At 41.3% G+C, this 13,166-nt stretch overlaps 1 protein-coding gene across 1 annotated transcript; it reads right to left on the bottom strand.

Annotated features, from left to right (window-relative positions):
- Positions 1–973: 973 nt before the first annotated feature.
- On the bottom strand, positions 974–9,265 carry TBX22 (T-box 22). The gene is made up of 8 exons (XM_008060962.1): positions 9,091–9,265; positions 8,263–8,446; positions 7,298–7,399; positions 5,818–5,992; positions 4,671–4,835; positions 4,228–4,292; positions 3,778–3,863; positions 974–1,587 (listed from the first exon to the last, which is right to left on the bottom strand). Exons 1-8 carry the CDS (start codon positions 9,263–9,265, stop codon positions 974–976), a joined length of 1,566 nt encoding a protein of 521 aa, XP_008059153.1.
- Positions 9,266–13,166: the final 3,901 nt, after the last annotated feature.

The following is a 13,166-nucleotide window of genomic DNA, read 5'->3' as shown; positions in this document are numbered from 1 at the left end:
TATGAAGTGACTTGGCTTAATAAAAGGGCTAAAATTAGTGGGATAAAATAAAAATCTGTTTCATCTTAAAGATATACAAGCTATATATATGCATCATACTATTTTTCAAAAATGTAGGTCCTGGTGAAAAGAAACTATTTAACTTCATATACTAAAATAAAGTCTTATTCTATTTTTGTCTAGTGTAATTTATCATGACTGACACACAAGAGTGGAATTAAATTCTACTAATATGTTATTTGCATATTTGTTTATATTTATAGATGCAAATGTGTTCTTTCCCTTCAACACTCTCCTACATAATATATCAAATACTAGGTTTGTTAAAAAAATAAGTAAAAAAACTTCATTTAGGGATGATCCAAAAATAAAAGATCAAATTCATTTAGAATATTTTGCTTTTCAGTTAATCACTGTGTTCTTTCAGGATTAATGGTCTTTAGGCTACACAGATTAATTAAAAATAATATTTGAAAGTTTGTGTCTTTATGTGTACCTTGAAAGTGGGAGTAGTAGTTCCTTCAACAGTAGAGTGTAATTGTATAAGGCAAGCAAACAATTAAATTTTCTTCTACAATTACTAGATAGAAAATTACAATTAAGCCAATGTTTGTAGATAAAATTAAAATTGTTTCAATGTTTTCACAGGAATTATATCCATCTTCCTTTGGTCATTGCAATATGTAAAAGGCAGTTAGCATGATAAATTGACTTCACTGTAATTGAAAGCCTTATCACTTGGCATCAATTTTCACTGGTGGGCTTTCTCATGAAGTAATATATAATGAATATCTATTTTGAGGCCCAAGGTCACTGAAATCAAAGATTCTTATAGGTTACATTTGACATCATAAACAACTCCTCATGAATATTTGATAAAGCATGTTAAATACATAACAGGGCAATGCTGTCTGGCTACAAATAAAGAAAATATGTGTTTACATATAATTGTTTTAGGAATGTGATTGTTTCATTAAAGGTAATGGTCAATTGTTGGATACCAATGAGTATGATTACATTTACCTTCTTTAAAAGAAACTTGAATTTTGTCATTCACTTTGACATGGTTGGAAGCATTTACCAGTCTAGATGGCATAGAGAAGTTGTACCTATAAAAGCCATAGGAAGGATGGAAACAGCAACCAAGTGCTTCTTGGGCAGTAGGGCTTGGTGGGAAAATGTTTCCAGGTGGCTGTAATCCACATAATATTTGACTAGCAGAATTAGCTTCTTGTAGACATTGCTCATTGAAGTCCTCAGATGAACCACTTTTTGAATTAGTGACCCCTGGGGAAGATAACATGGGCACTTCCATCACGAAAGGGGCAAAAGACTGAGAGCTGTTATTGCTTGCTAACCTTTCAGAAGCAGGTAAGATAAGAGGTTGCTGTCGCCAAAAATTAGTTGGACAAATCTTGTAGTAAAGGGGCAAGTTGATATTGTGCAGGTATGCCTCTGAACAGGGCATTCCAAGGGAACTTGTAGGTAAGTGAAACGTAGGTGGAGAGCAAGGTGGAGAAAGTAAGGAGTTCAAAGGAGAGGGAGCCCTTCCACTAGAGGTCACTGGAGATGAGCCACTGCTTACACCTGTGAATGACAATTCAATGAATAATAAACTTGAATTCCTGCAGAACCAGTAATCATATTCATCACCATATCTGCTCATTCGTAGGGAAGCTTTCCTTTGCAAGTTCACAGTCCTTTTAGCTTCTTTGGGAAAGGATATGCTCATTCTTTTGATCAAAGTTGCATATAGATTCTCTACTACTATTATTATTACTTTTAGCACTGCTACTATGTATCATGTCTTGAGCATTCAATATGCTCAAAGATTATACCAGGCACTTGAACCACATTTGTCCAAAAATTACAGAAGAAGCCCAATTATGACTCAGAGCCAATTATATCTTACAAACACAAACTAGCTTTTTTTAAAAAATTTAAAAATTTTTACTGAAATAAGTAGTTAAGTAAATTGAACAAATTGATGGATTGTTTGGGAGTCTACAGACAGTTTTGGTCTGATAAAAAATTAGTGTATATTAAAATAATCCTGTATAAATGAAAACAGCACATTTAAAAGCATTAGAGCCGGGCTCGGTGGCTCAGTCTGTAATCCCGTGCTTTGGGAGGCTGAGGTGAGTGGATTGCCCGAGCCCGCGGGTTCGAGACCCGCCTGGGCAAATTGGCGAGCCCTCATCTCTACCATAAATCAAAAAATTTGCTGGGTGTGGTAGCGCATGCCTGTAGTTCCAGCTACTTGGAAGGCTGAGGTGGAAGGATCGCCAGAGCCCAGCAGTTCAAGCCTTCAGTGGCCAGGAGCGACCACTGCACTCCAGTCTGGGGGACAGAGTGAGACTCCAACTCAAAACAAACAAACAAAAGCATTGGCCTATTTTTCTTAATAAAAAATCATGGATGGGGATACTTTTATGGTGTACTACATTAATAGTTGAAGACAATTTTGCAAGACACAAAACATCAAGATGAGAATGAAGAGTGTTTATGTCAATGATGTCAGGTAATCTTTTATGGTTGCTTAGCATCTACTGAAATTAAGAATAATTATAAGGTTCAGGAAAATCTAGGACTCTAAGCCCGATTTTGGAAAATGTTTGAATTCTATCAAGTAACTGGTTAATGATTAGACTTGATCAAGTTTTTTTTTGATGTTGCTGTCTTTTTCTTAACTATTCTCTGTATGTAGACATAGCCTAATCCTTCATCAACAAGGTGGCAAATATATTTTTTATAATAAAACATTCAAAAATTATTTTAAAAATTAGCCACTCTTCTTTGAAATTTGAGAAAATTCTGGACTTTTTATATAATTGAGAAAATTGTGTATTTTAAATTATGAATTAATAATCTTCTTTAGTTTTTTCTTTTCTAATTAATGTACATTGTGTTGAATTGAATATTTTTAAAGCATGATACTTAGATGGCATTACGTTGATGCTGTAAAATAAGTGTTCGTATTTTTTGTGTAAAACTCCCTAAACCACATCAATACAGTCATTCCATTGAACTGTTTCACCAAATTATTGACTTAATTTAAGATTTCAGTTGGTTGTTATGGCATAATGTAAAACTCAACTTTGCTGGAGTGAAGACAAAAGGGGTAAATTAATTCCATGTTGTTTGGAAATAAAAATTATTCTATTCATTGTCTCAGAATAAATTATGGTATACATTTTTGCACCAGAAAGCCTGCATTATCTGATTATTAGTAGTATTATTATTTAGTAATGTAATGTACTGAGAACAAATACCTTGCAAGTATTTTAAAATGCTCACCACAACTAATTTAACTGTGATGACTGAGTATTATTTTTAATATTTACTTTCTTCACTAACAAAAACAGAAAAATTAGAACTTAGTGATGTGATTTAATGAATTTCATTTTAACATATGTTGAAAGTATTTTGTAAAACATAAAATATTCATTTCAATATCTAATGTAAATCGGGCCACACACACACTATAAGCATATCCTAAAGAATATGAGCCAGTGAGAAACTGAAAATTCAGAGGAGATTTGCAAATCTCAGGGTGTAAGATAACTCAGGACAGATGTCAACCACAATTCTATTCCCTTCTTTCATACCAGCTCCTCTTCCTCTTTGCCTTCTCATTGAGTTGAATATACACCCACTTGCTCCTAAACACGCATTTTCTGGCATATATTTATTCTCTTGTGTAGTATTTGGTACAAGTGTTCTGGCTGTTATTTCATTAATATGCAAAAATAAAACTAAGGTTACAAATGATCTTACTTTGTGTGTCTGCACCAAAGGTTTTAAAATCCAGAGTGAGAGAAGGCCTCCAAGTGTAGGTCTCTAAAAGCCCATCCAATACACCCCTAAAAAAGAGATTCAACTTTCAACAACCCCAAAATGCAATTTCTGAAAATAATGATTCATGTAAACGTTTGAGAGATTTTGTTACATCTTTTAGATGCGACTGCTTGAAATATTTTTATTTTATAGCTAGACTTCTGTATAAAATTCAGTCAAACCCAGGGTTCTTAAAATAAATAGTATTTTAAAAGTGGGTAGAGGAGGGAGTAGGAAGAGGCAAGGTTTTGAAGACACAATATCTGGGTTCCTTTCTTACCATCTACTAGTAACAAAACTTAAAGCTTATGAGGTCATCATAGTTTCTTTATCTTTAATAATTGTGAAAAGGGAAACATAAATATTAGATGTCATCGTTATGTTGTTTACCTGTTTCTTCCAGGATCTCGAAATCCTTTAGCAAAAGGATTTCTGTCTATTTTCAGTTTGGTAATCTATGGATTAAAAAGAGAGAGTAATATAAAATCGTTGCTCTCAGTAACACACTGTTACCATTGCTTATGATGGTTACAGTAACCACAAAATACTTTGCAATGTGTGATATGACAGTTTAAATAAATGTAAGCATATTGCTAAATAAAATTTGGAATGGTTAGTATCTATTTATAAATATTTTTTTTTCAGAAATTACATTCTGAGATTGTTTCTTCATATAAGATTTAAACAATTCATTATCAAACTTACCTTAATAATACAATGAAAGTATGATTTATTTTCATTTGTGGAAAATGCAATCCATAGAGTGCAGCTAGCCTTTATCTCCAGGTCCCTCTGGGACTATTTTCCTTTTCCAGTGACCTGGCTTACTTTACCTGTTGGTTTTGGTAAGCTGTTACTGTGGTAAACTCAGTTTCTTTAAAGGAGAACGTTTTAACCCCTTCAGTGGGCAGATTCTGAATCTCGGACAAGTCAGCCCTGATGACTTGCTCCATCACATGCACGCGGGGTTTGTACTTATGCATGGACTGCAGAATTATCTGGAGGAGAAATGGTCAAACGCTGTGAAAAAGCAGACTTCCACTCCCTCCCCAGACCTAGCTCACTCTCTTGACCACCCCCAACACAGACACACACAAAAGCTAAAGGGAAACAACCCGGGAGGCTCAGGTTGCAATACACAAAGGCCTTTGTTGTGCCATTTGGCCCCCATCACAGGCCCCCGGGGCTAAAAATTTTCCAGAGAAAGGCATCAGTGATTCCCTTTCCAGATTGGCATCAGTGATTCCCTTTCCAGATTGGGGTCCTTTCCTGCTTCCAAATGTGGGTGACCATCTGGTGTAGAAGTGTCCCCAGATCTGATCGCCTGCCATGAGTTCCTGTGGAGGTAACTGATGGACCTGGATATGATGGGCAACCTTCTGAACATTCCCCACTTTCTAATGCCTGGAGCTTCTCTCTGTCCGTTTTTGACTGGCACAGTGCCATGCTGGGATTGGCAGAAGGGAGCAGGGGTGCACCTAGAAAGAAGGTGCAGGATGGATGAGACCTGAAAAGACCTTCCATAGGGGCAGATTTGTGGGGGAGATTTCCATGCTGCATTCTGGGATTTCCAGTTTGCATTCTCCTACTACACCACAAATAGTGTACCCATCAGACTTCATGACCTATGGGAAAGCAATTGGAGCCCACAGTGATTTCCCTGGAGGGCAAAGCTCCCCGAGAGCCCCCTGAACCTTTCCCTCCTACTCTCCTCGACCAGTAATTCTTGCTTAAACAGGTATTTCTTGGTTTTCAAATTCCCTGACGCTCACCGTCCCCAACCGCCAGCACTCTCCGACGCCAAACAAAGCTTTCAAAAGCCCTACGTTGGCTACTTTACTGACAAGTATACAGCATAGACAGTTCCTAAAAAGCACAGCATGCACATCTGGGAGAAAACCTCTTTAGCTTCTCCAGGGTGACCAGTGGGCGGGAGCCTTGACACCTCACTCCTCAGGGTAAAGAATTATGCTTACGTACGTGACCTTTGTCGTTCATCTCGTTATTAGTCAGTTTCACGCGATCAAAGCTGATGATCTGCCGCATCCAGGTCTCTCCTGAGCAGGGCGAGTCCGGGTGGACATAGAATCTGGGATTCATGCACGAGTGGTCCGTATTTCCGGCTACCATCCACTGCGAGCTGTGATACACGTACCTGAAAAGCCGCGGGTTGTACTATTAGGAGCAGCGGGCTAAAGTCGGGAGTGTAGGAGGCAGGCTGCGGATTTCGGATTCAAGGACCCCGCCCAAGGTTAGCCAGTTGATCCCAAAGGCAAGTAGAAGATTCAACGTGATTTCCAAAGAGCTTTAAGGGGCAGGAAACAAACTGTAAATAAGCATATGTCATCAGAATGCAGTGAAGTGCCAGGGCGAGCAAAATGTCATGGGATTCCCGAGTCTGGTTTGTATTTCCTCACAGAAACCGCAACAGAAATTAACCTAACCCGCTGTATCGCGCAGAGACGACGGAAAAACCCACTAGCGTGGAGAGTGAATTGTCGGGAAATAATTGAAGGGCTGAGGAAGGTGCCTGGCAGGCACACAGTCATCAGTTCTCCTGGAAGCCCTTTTGCTAATAAGGATTCGGGTCTAAAATCCCTCCAGGAACCCCTCCCCATGCGACCTCAGGCTGATTTTCACAGTTTCCAATCTAAATCTCTCAGCTTTGAACCATATTCTCAAACCAGTTGGAACTGGAGAAGCAAACTGCTTGTTTTGTTATTTCCAGGCTGCGGCTCCAGCAGGCTCCCAAGCTATGCTTTCTTCTTGCCCTCAAAAACCACACTGGGCAGGAGATTGGAGGTGGGAAGCAAGAGGCAGCTGTCTCCTATGAGAGTCAGGCACCCACCTCTGGATTAAAAGCTCACAGAGTATGGACAGCTCTCATTCCCCCACCCTCCCCAGAGTCAAAGCGCTGGCAGGCTGGTGCTTCTGAGCTGCTAGCCCATAAGGGCTTCTTGAGTTTAGAACAATTGGGACACTTTTAGAATGTCGTAAGCCAAAGGCTTAAATAAAGGGAAATTGGTTCTCATACCCTCTGGACCAGGCAGGCAACTGTTTTGGGGAAAGAGCAAAGAAGGATGAAAAGACAGGTCTGTGCACAATATCTGCTCAGGTAGAGCCTTGACTTTTCTCCTCAAATTCCTTCAAGCAGCTTCCCTCCTGGCTTCTGGAGCACATACCCTTCACAGTTTACACAACCAAGGCCAGAGCAGTGGGTAGGTGAGAAGTTTGGGAGTACATTGAAGCTCCAGTTGGTGCCTGCATTCCAGGAGGGGAGGGAGGCAAAGAGAGGAACCACAGTATGAGTGAGAAGATTAAACTCACAAAGACCACTGGAAAGCAATCTCCTGCTCTATGCTAGAGTTTTCAAAATAGCTCTGTCAGTTTGCAGGTCCAATGGTCTGAATCCCGTGGTCCCATTCTGGGCCTGGAGTGCCATTCTATGGGTCCTGGTTACCTATAGCGTTTGGAATCCACTGGTACTACATCAATGGCCACAGAGTACTGCTTCTCTGGATCCAGCCCTTTCACCTTGACCCGAACAGAGGGAAACATACGCCTGTGGGGGGGGAAAAAAAGAGAGACTGATCCAAGAACTTTTGGGAATGGTTGGAATGGGGGGGGGGGGGCATGGACAAATGCTGCAGCAAGGGATTCACAATACCCTTCTGATTCTTCCACTATAGGTTCATGGATTGGTATTTGCTATATGAGGAAAGATTGTTGTCTGTATGTTTGATTGAACAAATTCAGGATTTCTAAGTGGAGCCGAATATTCTTACCACAAAATTTTGTCCATGCTCCCTGCTCCACCATAATCAAAAGATGTAAAAGACAAAGTGGGAGAGAAAAAGCTGTGCTCCTCTCCCATGTTTTCCCGGGTACTTTCTGTGAGATATATTTAGGAAAGGCTGAAATTAGGAAAACTCACAGGAAAAAAAATTCACACAGCTGCTGTGAAGGGGCTGCCCCACTCCAAAAGGTGGCCACAGGAAAGTTCCAACTCAAAGTGGCCTAGGTCAGGGACAGTGGGCTGGAGGCTCTGTGAGATGGGTTATTGTTCACTGACTATCTGCAAGGCTTTAACTGAGAGGTGTGGGCACAGTCTAAGATATGGGATTGGCATCTGGAAACCGCCTCAGAAGGTCTGATTTTTTGTTTTATACTATACAGACAGGAACTGCGGGAGTGAGTTATTGGAGTTACGGATGTACAGGAAAGGAAGAATGAGCCACTGATGTGACTGATAGGTCCTAACTCTATCAATTAAGGGGCTATGACTTTCTAATGTCTGCCAGGGACTTGGGGGGAGTAAGCGGAGGAGCACCAGAGCATAAAACTGGAGACTCCACATCTTACCAGAACAGTACATTAAGAGCCTACTGTGTGCCACCCTTGTGAACAGCTTGTACAGAATCGAACCTGCCCGCCTTGGTAATGATCATCTCAGTCCCTATGTCATGGAATCTTTTCCACAGCTCCGCTCCTTGAAGTTCCACTTGAATAACATCTTTCTCTCCCAGACTTTCGCGGCTGTTGTCATTGCTGTCGCCACCACCACAATCGGAGAAAGCAGTTGTCGAGGGTTCTGTTCCGGGTCGCTTTTCTGCCAGACACAGAGACGCCCAGGGTTTGAGAGAACTTCACAATTCGCGCACTCCCTTTGCGTTGGCGCCTATTTTGGAGCAGGCAGGGCCATATCCTTTCCCCCAGGAACCCTGGTGGCGGATCCCTAAGCACCGCACAACACCCTCTGTGGTCTCATAATAGAGAAAGAGGAATTCAGGTCGTGCCCCGTGAAAGGTGCGACCCTTTTTTTCGACTTGCCCATCCTTACTCTCCTGGAGACGTTTTTATCGGAGTCTGGAATCCCTTGGTATCTGAGGAGGCACCATGCTCCTACCCTCAGCTACAACCACCTTCTCTGGTTCTCAGGGCTTTGGTGGTGGCGGGGAGGAAGGAGGCTGGGAGAAGAAGGAGGTTAGTGAGCCTCATTTCTACACAAGCATGTAGGGAACCTCCCCTTTACCGCAAAGGAACCACAGTACTCAGGGCAGGATTGAAGGCGCTGAAACTTCTCTACAACTAGGTGGCCGAAGTGTTCCGCGGACTCCGGTGAGGCTATCTGGCTGGCTGAGCCAGGACGTTTTGGAGTAGGGCTCCCCTCGCTTCCGCAGCGCGGCGAGTCAGGTTGAGAGGTGGGGATCTAACAAGCGCGGGCGGCGGTCTCAGGGTCCTGGGAGTACTTACCCGGCTGCTTGCTCTTCCCTGCAGCGCGGTTCCTTCTCTCCCCCTCTTCCTCTCCGCCCTGTCTTTCCTGCAGCTCAGCCTGCGCCTCCTCTCTTGGGTATTGTAGTTTTCTTTTTCTGGGTCTCCCCACCAAGGCTTCCACGGAGAAAGCGTGCGCCCGAGAGCTCAAAGCCATCCCTGGAGGAGTCGAAGGGAATGGTCACAGCAAAGTTTCAACCTGAGCTGAATGAGGGAGAGAAGGGGAGAGAGAGGGCGCAGAGTGTAGACGAGAGAGGGAAAGCGGACAAACAAAAAACTAAAACAAAAAATCCAAAAAGCAATTTCTGAATCAATAGTATTGAAAGAAAAAAATTGTGTGTGTGTGTGTGTGTGTGTGTGTGTGTGTGTGTGTGTGTGTGTAATTTATATATGTTTTTCTTTGACTAAACAAAATGAAAGGTAAGGAAGATCAAACTGTGGTCTAATCCTTCAGAGTCTAGTCCCCCTTTCTTTTACAGTCTTCTCCTTCCCGGTGGACATGTGCGGACCATCAGTCTTCAAATCCTTGATTCCAGGACCTGGCAGAGAGCAGAGATTGGCAAGCATGGGCCTTTTAGGGAGCAAACCTGCCACCAATGGCGGCTCAGGCTGCTTGGATTGGGAGATACTGTTGCATCCGACTGAGTGAATATCCTGCTGGTCACAGCCTCCACTGTTTGTTTTGGAAACTGTTGGAAGCATTAAAAAAAAAACTGTGAGTGACACTTCAGAGTCTGATGGAGTGGGGGAAAGGGGAGGGGGAGAGGTGGTGGTTGAGGACTGGCTAGAAAGGAACTCCAGATAGGATGGTGGAGAGTGGAGGAGAGGGAGACACAGGGTTATTGTTTTACATTAAATTGTAAAACCCAGAGACATGCAAAATAGTTGCCCACAAGGGGCTAGTTTTCCAACACAACTGCAGATATTATTTAACTAGAACCAGAGAAGTGTATGGGGTCTTTTGCTCTCCAGTGAAGGCACCGGGGGAAAAAAGAGAGGAGTGCAAGGTTTCTGGGCAGATCTGCTCTGCAGTGGGAGTCTCCAACTGGGTGGGCGGTTATACCCATTTCTTCTCTTTCTTTTGCTAGGGATGCTAGGATGAGGGCCTTCAGGAGGCTCCAAGATGCCACTGTCAAACATCAGAGCAAACTTGGACCTTCAAACTCTGCCTGTGCTGGAGCCCAATATTTTCACACATAACTTCTTCTTACGCACAAAACTTAAACAGTAAACTCGACCTAAGGACTCCAAGACTACCAGCAAGACAAAAACAGGTCATTATCTCTCAAGAATGTGCACACATCAAAATGTTTGGGATTAAATAATTGATTCCAGTGTCTCCTCGAATATCTTCTATTACTTTTCCTGAAAATGGAAAAAGATGGATATTCTTGTGTAGGGAAGAGACTTGTCTACCACATTTAAGGAGCATGCTTATGCATGCAGACATGTCTCTGGGCATGTGATTTGCACATACACTCACTTTTTATCAGAAAAAGAAGTCAGCCGGGCTCGGTGGCTCAGCCTGTAATCCCGCGCTTTGGGAGGCTGAGGTGAGTGGATTGCCTGAGCCTGTGGGTCCGAGACCCGCCTCGGCAACTTGACAAGGCCTTATCTCTACAATAAATCAAAAAATTAGCCGGGTATGGTAGCGCGCGCCTGTAGTTCCAGCTACTTGGAAGGCTGAGGCGGAAGGATCACTGGAGCCCAGCAGGTCGAGGCTGTGGTGGCCAGGAGCGGCCACTGCACTCCAGTCTGGGCGACAGAGTGAGACTCCAACTCAAAAAAAAAAAAAAAAAAGAAAAAGAAAAAGAAATCAGGTGTCCCTGAACTTTTTTTCAGACTGCATTTTAACATTTGCACATTTCTGGAAACCTTATCCTGTTCTCCTCTGACACGTTTGTCCAAAAGGCATTTAAAGCCAATCCAAGTCTGTTTAAAATGGGATGGGACATGAATTAATTTATAGTACCTCAATACTGGATTTCTAGAGTAAGAGATTTGTATGACTTTTTAATTTCAGCTACTTAAGTACAAGTGTGCCTGCCTAGATTTTCCATGTGATGGTTGTGTTAGTGGTGGTCGTAGGGCATTCAGCCTTGAAGTGTTGATCTTCAGGCAACTGGGTATGGTTTTAAATACTTTAATACTCTCAGCATGGTAAAGGGTTAGTTACAGCTTGAATGCTTCTGAAGGATTTGGTTCAATAATTAATTATCCACTGTTCACCGTGCAGAGCTGGGACAAACACTATCGTTAACCTAGAGATGCAGAGTGAAGCTCACAGGGCAAGGTCAATTCCATTGTATAAGGCACTTGGGCTGAAAAACAGCTAGGTCTGGATGTGATCTTTGCTACATCCCTATGGGCATTTGTTTCTTTTTGCAGCCATTAAACTTCGTGGTTGGGGGTAGGGATATTTACCCTTTCCCTTTTACTCAGAAGATGTATTTTTTATACATTTCATGTTCTTAGCTAAAAGACACAACTCAGATACAGGTCAGTCAGGAGCTAATTTGTTAATTTTAGAGTATTAGCCACATGTAGCATTTGCACTAGTATCTACTAATATGGGCATTTTCTTGCCTTTTAACCCTGGTTCACTTTATTGCTATAAGTCAGGACATTACCTTGTATAGCAAGGGAAGGTTTTGCATGGTAGCTTTAGGAAAAAAAAAACTTTTCTAAAAATAAGGCAAAAGTTATTTGCTGCAATGTCTGTTCTCGTATTTCAGAAATATGGTGTGAATTTTTAAAACAAGGAGACATCTCTTGAGATACAAGTTCCTTTCTTAGAAGAAATTTCTCCCTTAATATTTATTACATGCATGTAATTTAGTCACCCATTTAAAAAATTTTTGTAACCTAAACTTTTTACATTCCCATTTCAGTATCTATCTTATGATATCACTGAGAGAAATGTAGCTCAGCTGTCTCTCATATGTACTAGACTATGTGTAGTTAATTCCTGTTAACTTGTATCTGAGAGAAGAAAGTCTTGCCTTATCTCATTACCAGCTTTGCAATATATTCAACTGCTGAAGCACTTGAGATATCAGCTACTGGGGACCTGAAGAACATATACTAATGCCATCAATTTATTCTTCACACCTGGGAGTCTCTTTGGAGCTGACTCAATGTTCCATGTAGAAAAACTCATAAACCTTTATAAGACACTCTTAAATTCATGAAAGGGCAGTGGAATATATGAAGAGAGACTCTGGGACCCAGATGCCCACATTAGAAGGAATATTATTTTTTAATTTGACAGTTGTAAAATCTATACAGTAAAATGTTAGTTTTGAATTGCCCACTCCCCATGATTAAGATATTTTGGCATGGTTCCAAGCATGGAGAATGTGAATCTGAAATAAGTTACTCATGACCATTTTTTCCATTACTTGGGAAGGCCTCCCTAGAATAAGCTCCTAGGAAAGCATTGTCAAGAAGTGCAGAATCAGCTTCCTTGAGACATCATTTGAGTACTATACCTGAATTCAACTTTGCCTGAACTTAGTTGAGTCACATGAAACAAATCATCTTTGTGTGCTTGGTGAGTTTCAGTTGGGTTTCCATTACTTGCAGACTAAAGAGTTCTGACAAATATACTCGAACTTCTTCTAATTCTAATTCTTCCTTTCCTGTTCCTTCTCCTTATTTCAATATTCCTGGTTATGTTAATAAGGAAATTATATGCTATTGACTCTCTCAGAATTGTAAACCCCAAAAGCAAATTTGACTTTCTACATGAATTCCAAGGACTATGATAATAAATAAGAATAAGATTCAAGCAGTATGGCATGTTGACGGAAAATAAACTTTGGATTCAGACTGACCCTATTCAAATTCTGACTGCTAATTTTATCTGAGTCACCTTACACAAGTGTACTCGGTCCTTTTCTTCTAAGCTTCTAAGCTTTTACTTCTAACACCTTCATTATAGAGTGTGGTTCTCTGTGTGTAGCTATGTGAGGGTTTAATAAAATGATACATGCAAGCCAGTTAGCACAATGCCTGAAACATAGTAAGCACTCACAGCTGCTTTCAACATTAAAGAG

Source organism: Carlito syrichta, unplaced genomic scaffold (assembly GCF_000164805.1).
Source record: "Carlito syrichta isolate Samal-C Ts95f unplaced genomic scaffold, Tarsius_syrichta-2.0.1 Scaffold304780, whole genome shotgun sequence".
NCBI classification, from domain to species: Eukaryota; Metazoa; Chordata; class Mammalia; order Primates; family Tarsiidae; genus Carlito; species Carlito syrichta.
Note: the sequence above shows the minus strand (reverse complement) of the source record. Positions and strands in the feature narration are given on the sequence as shown.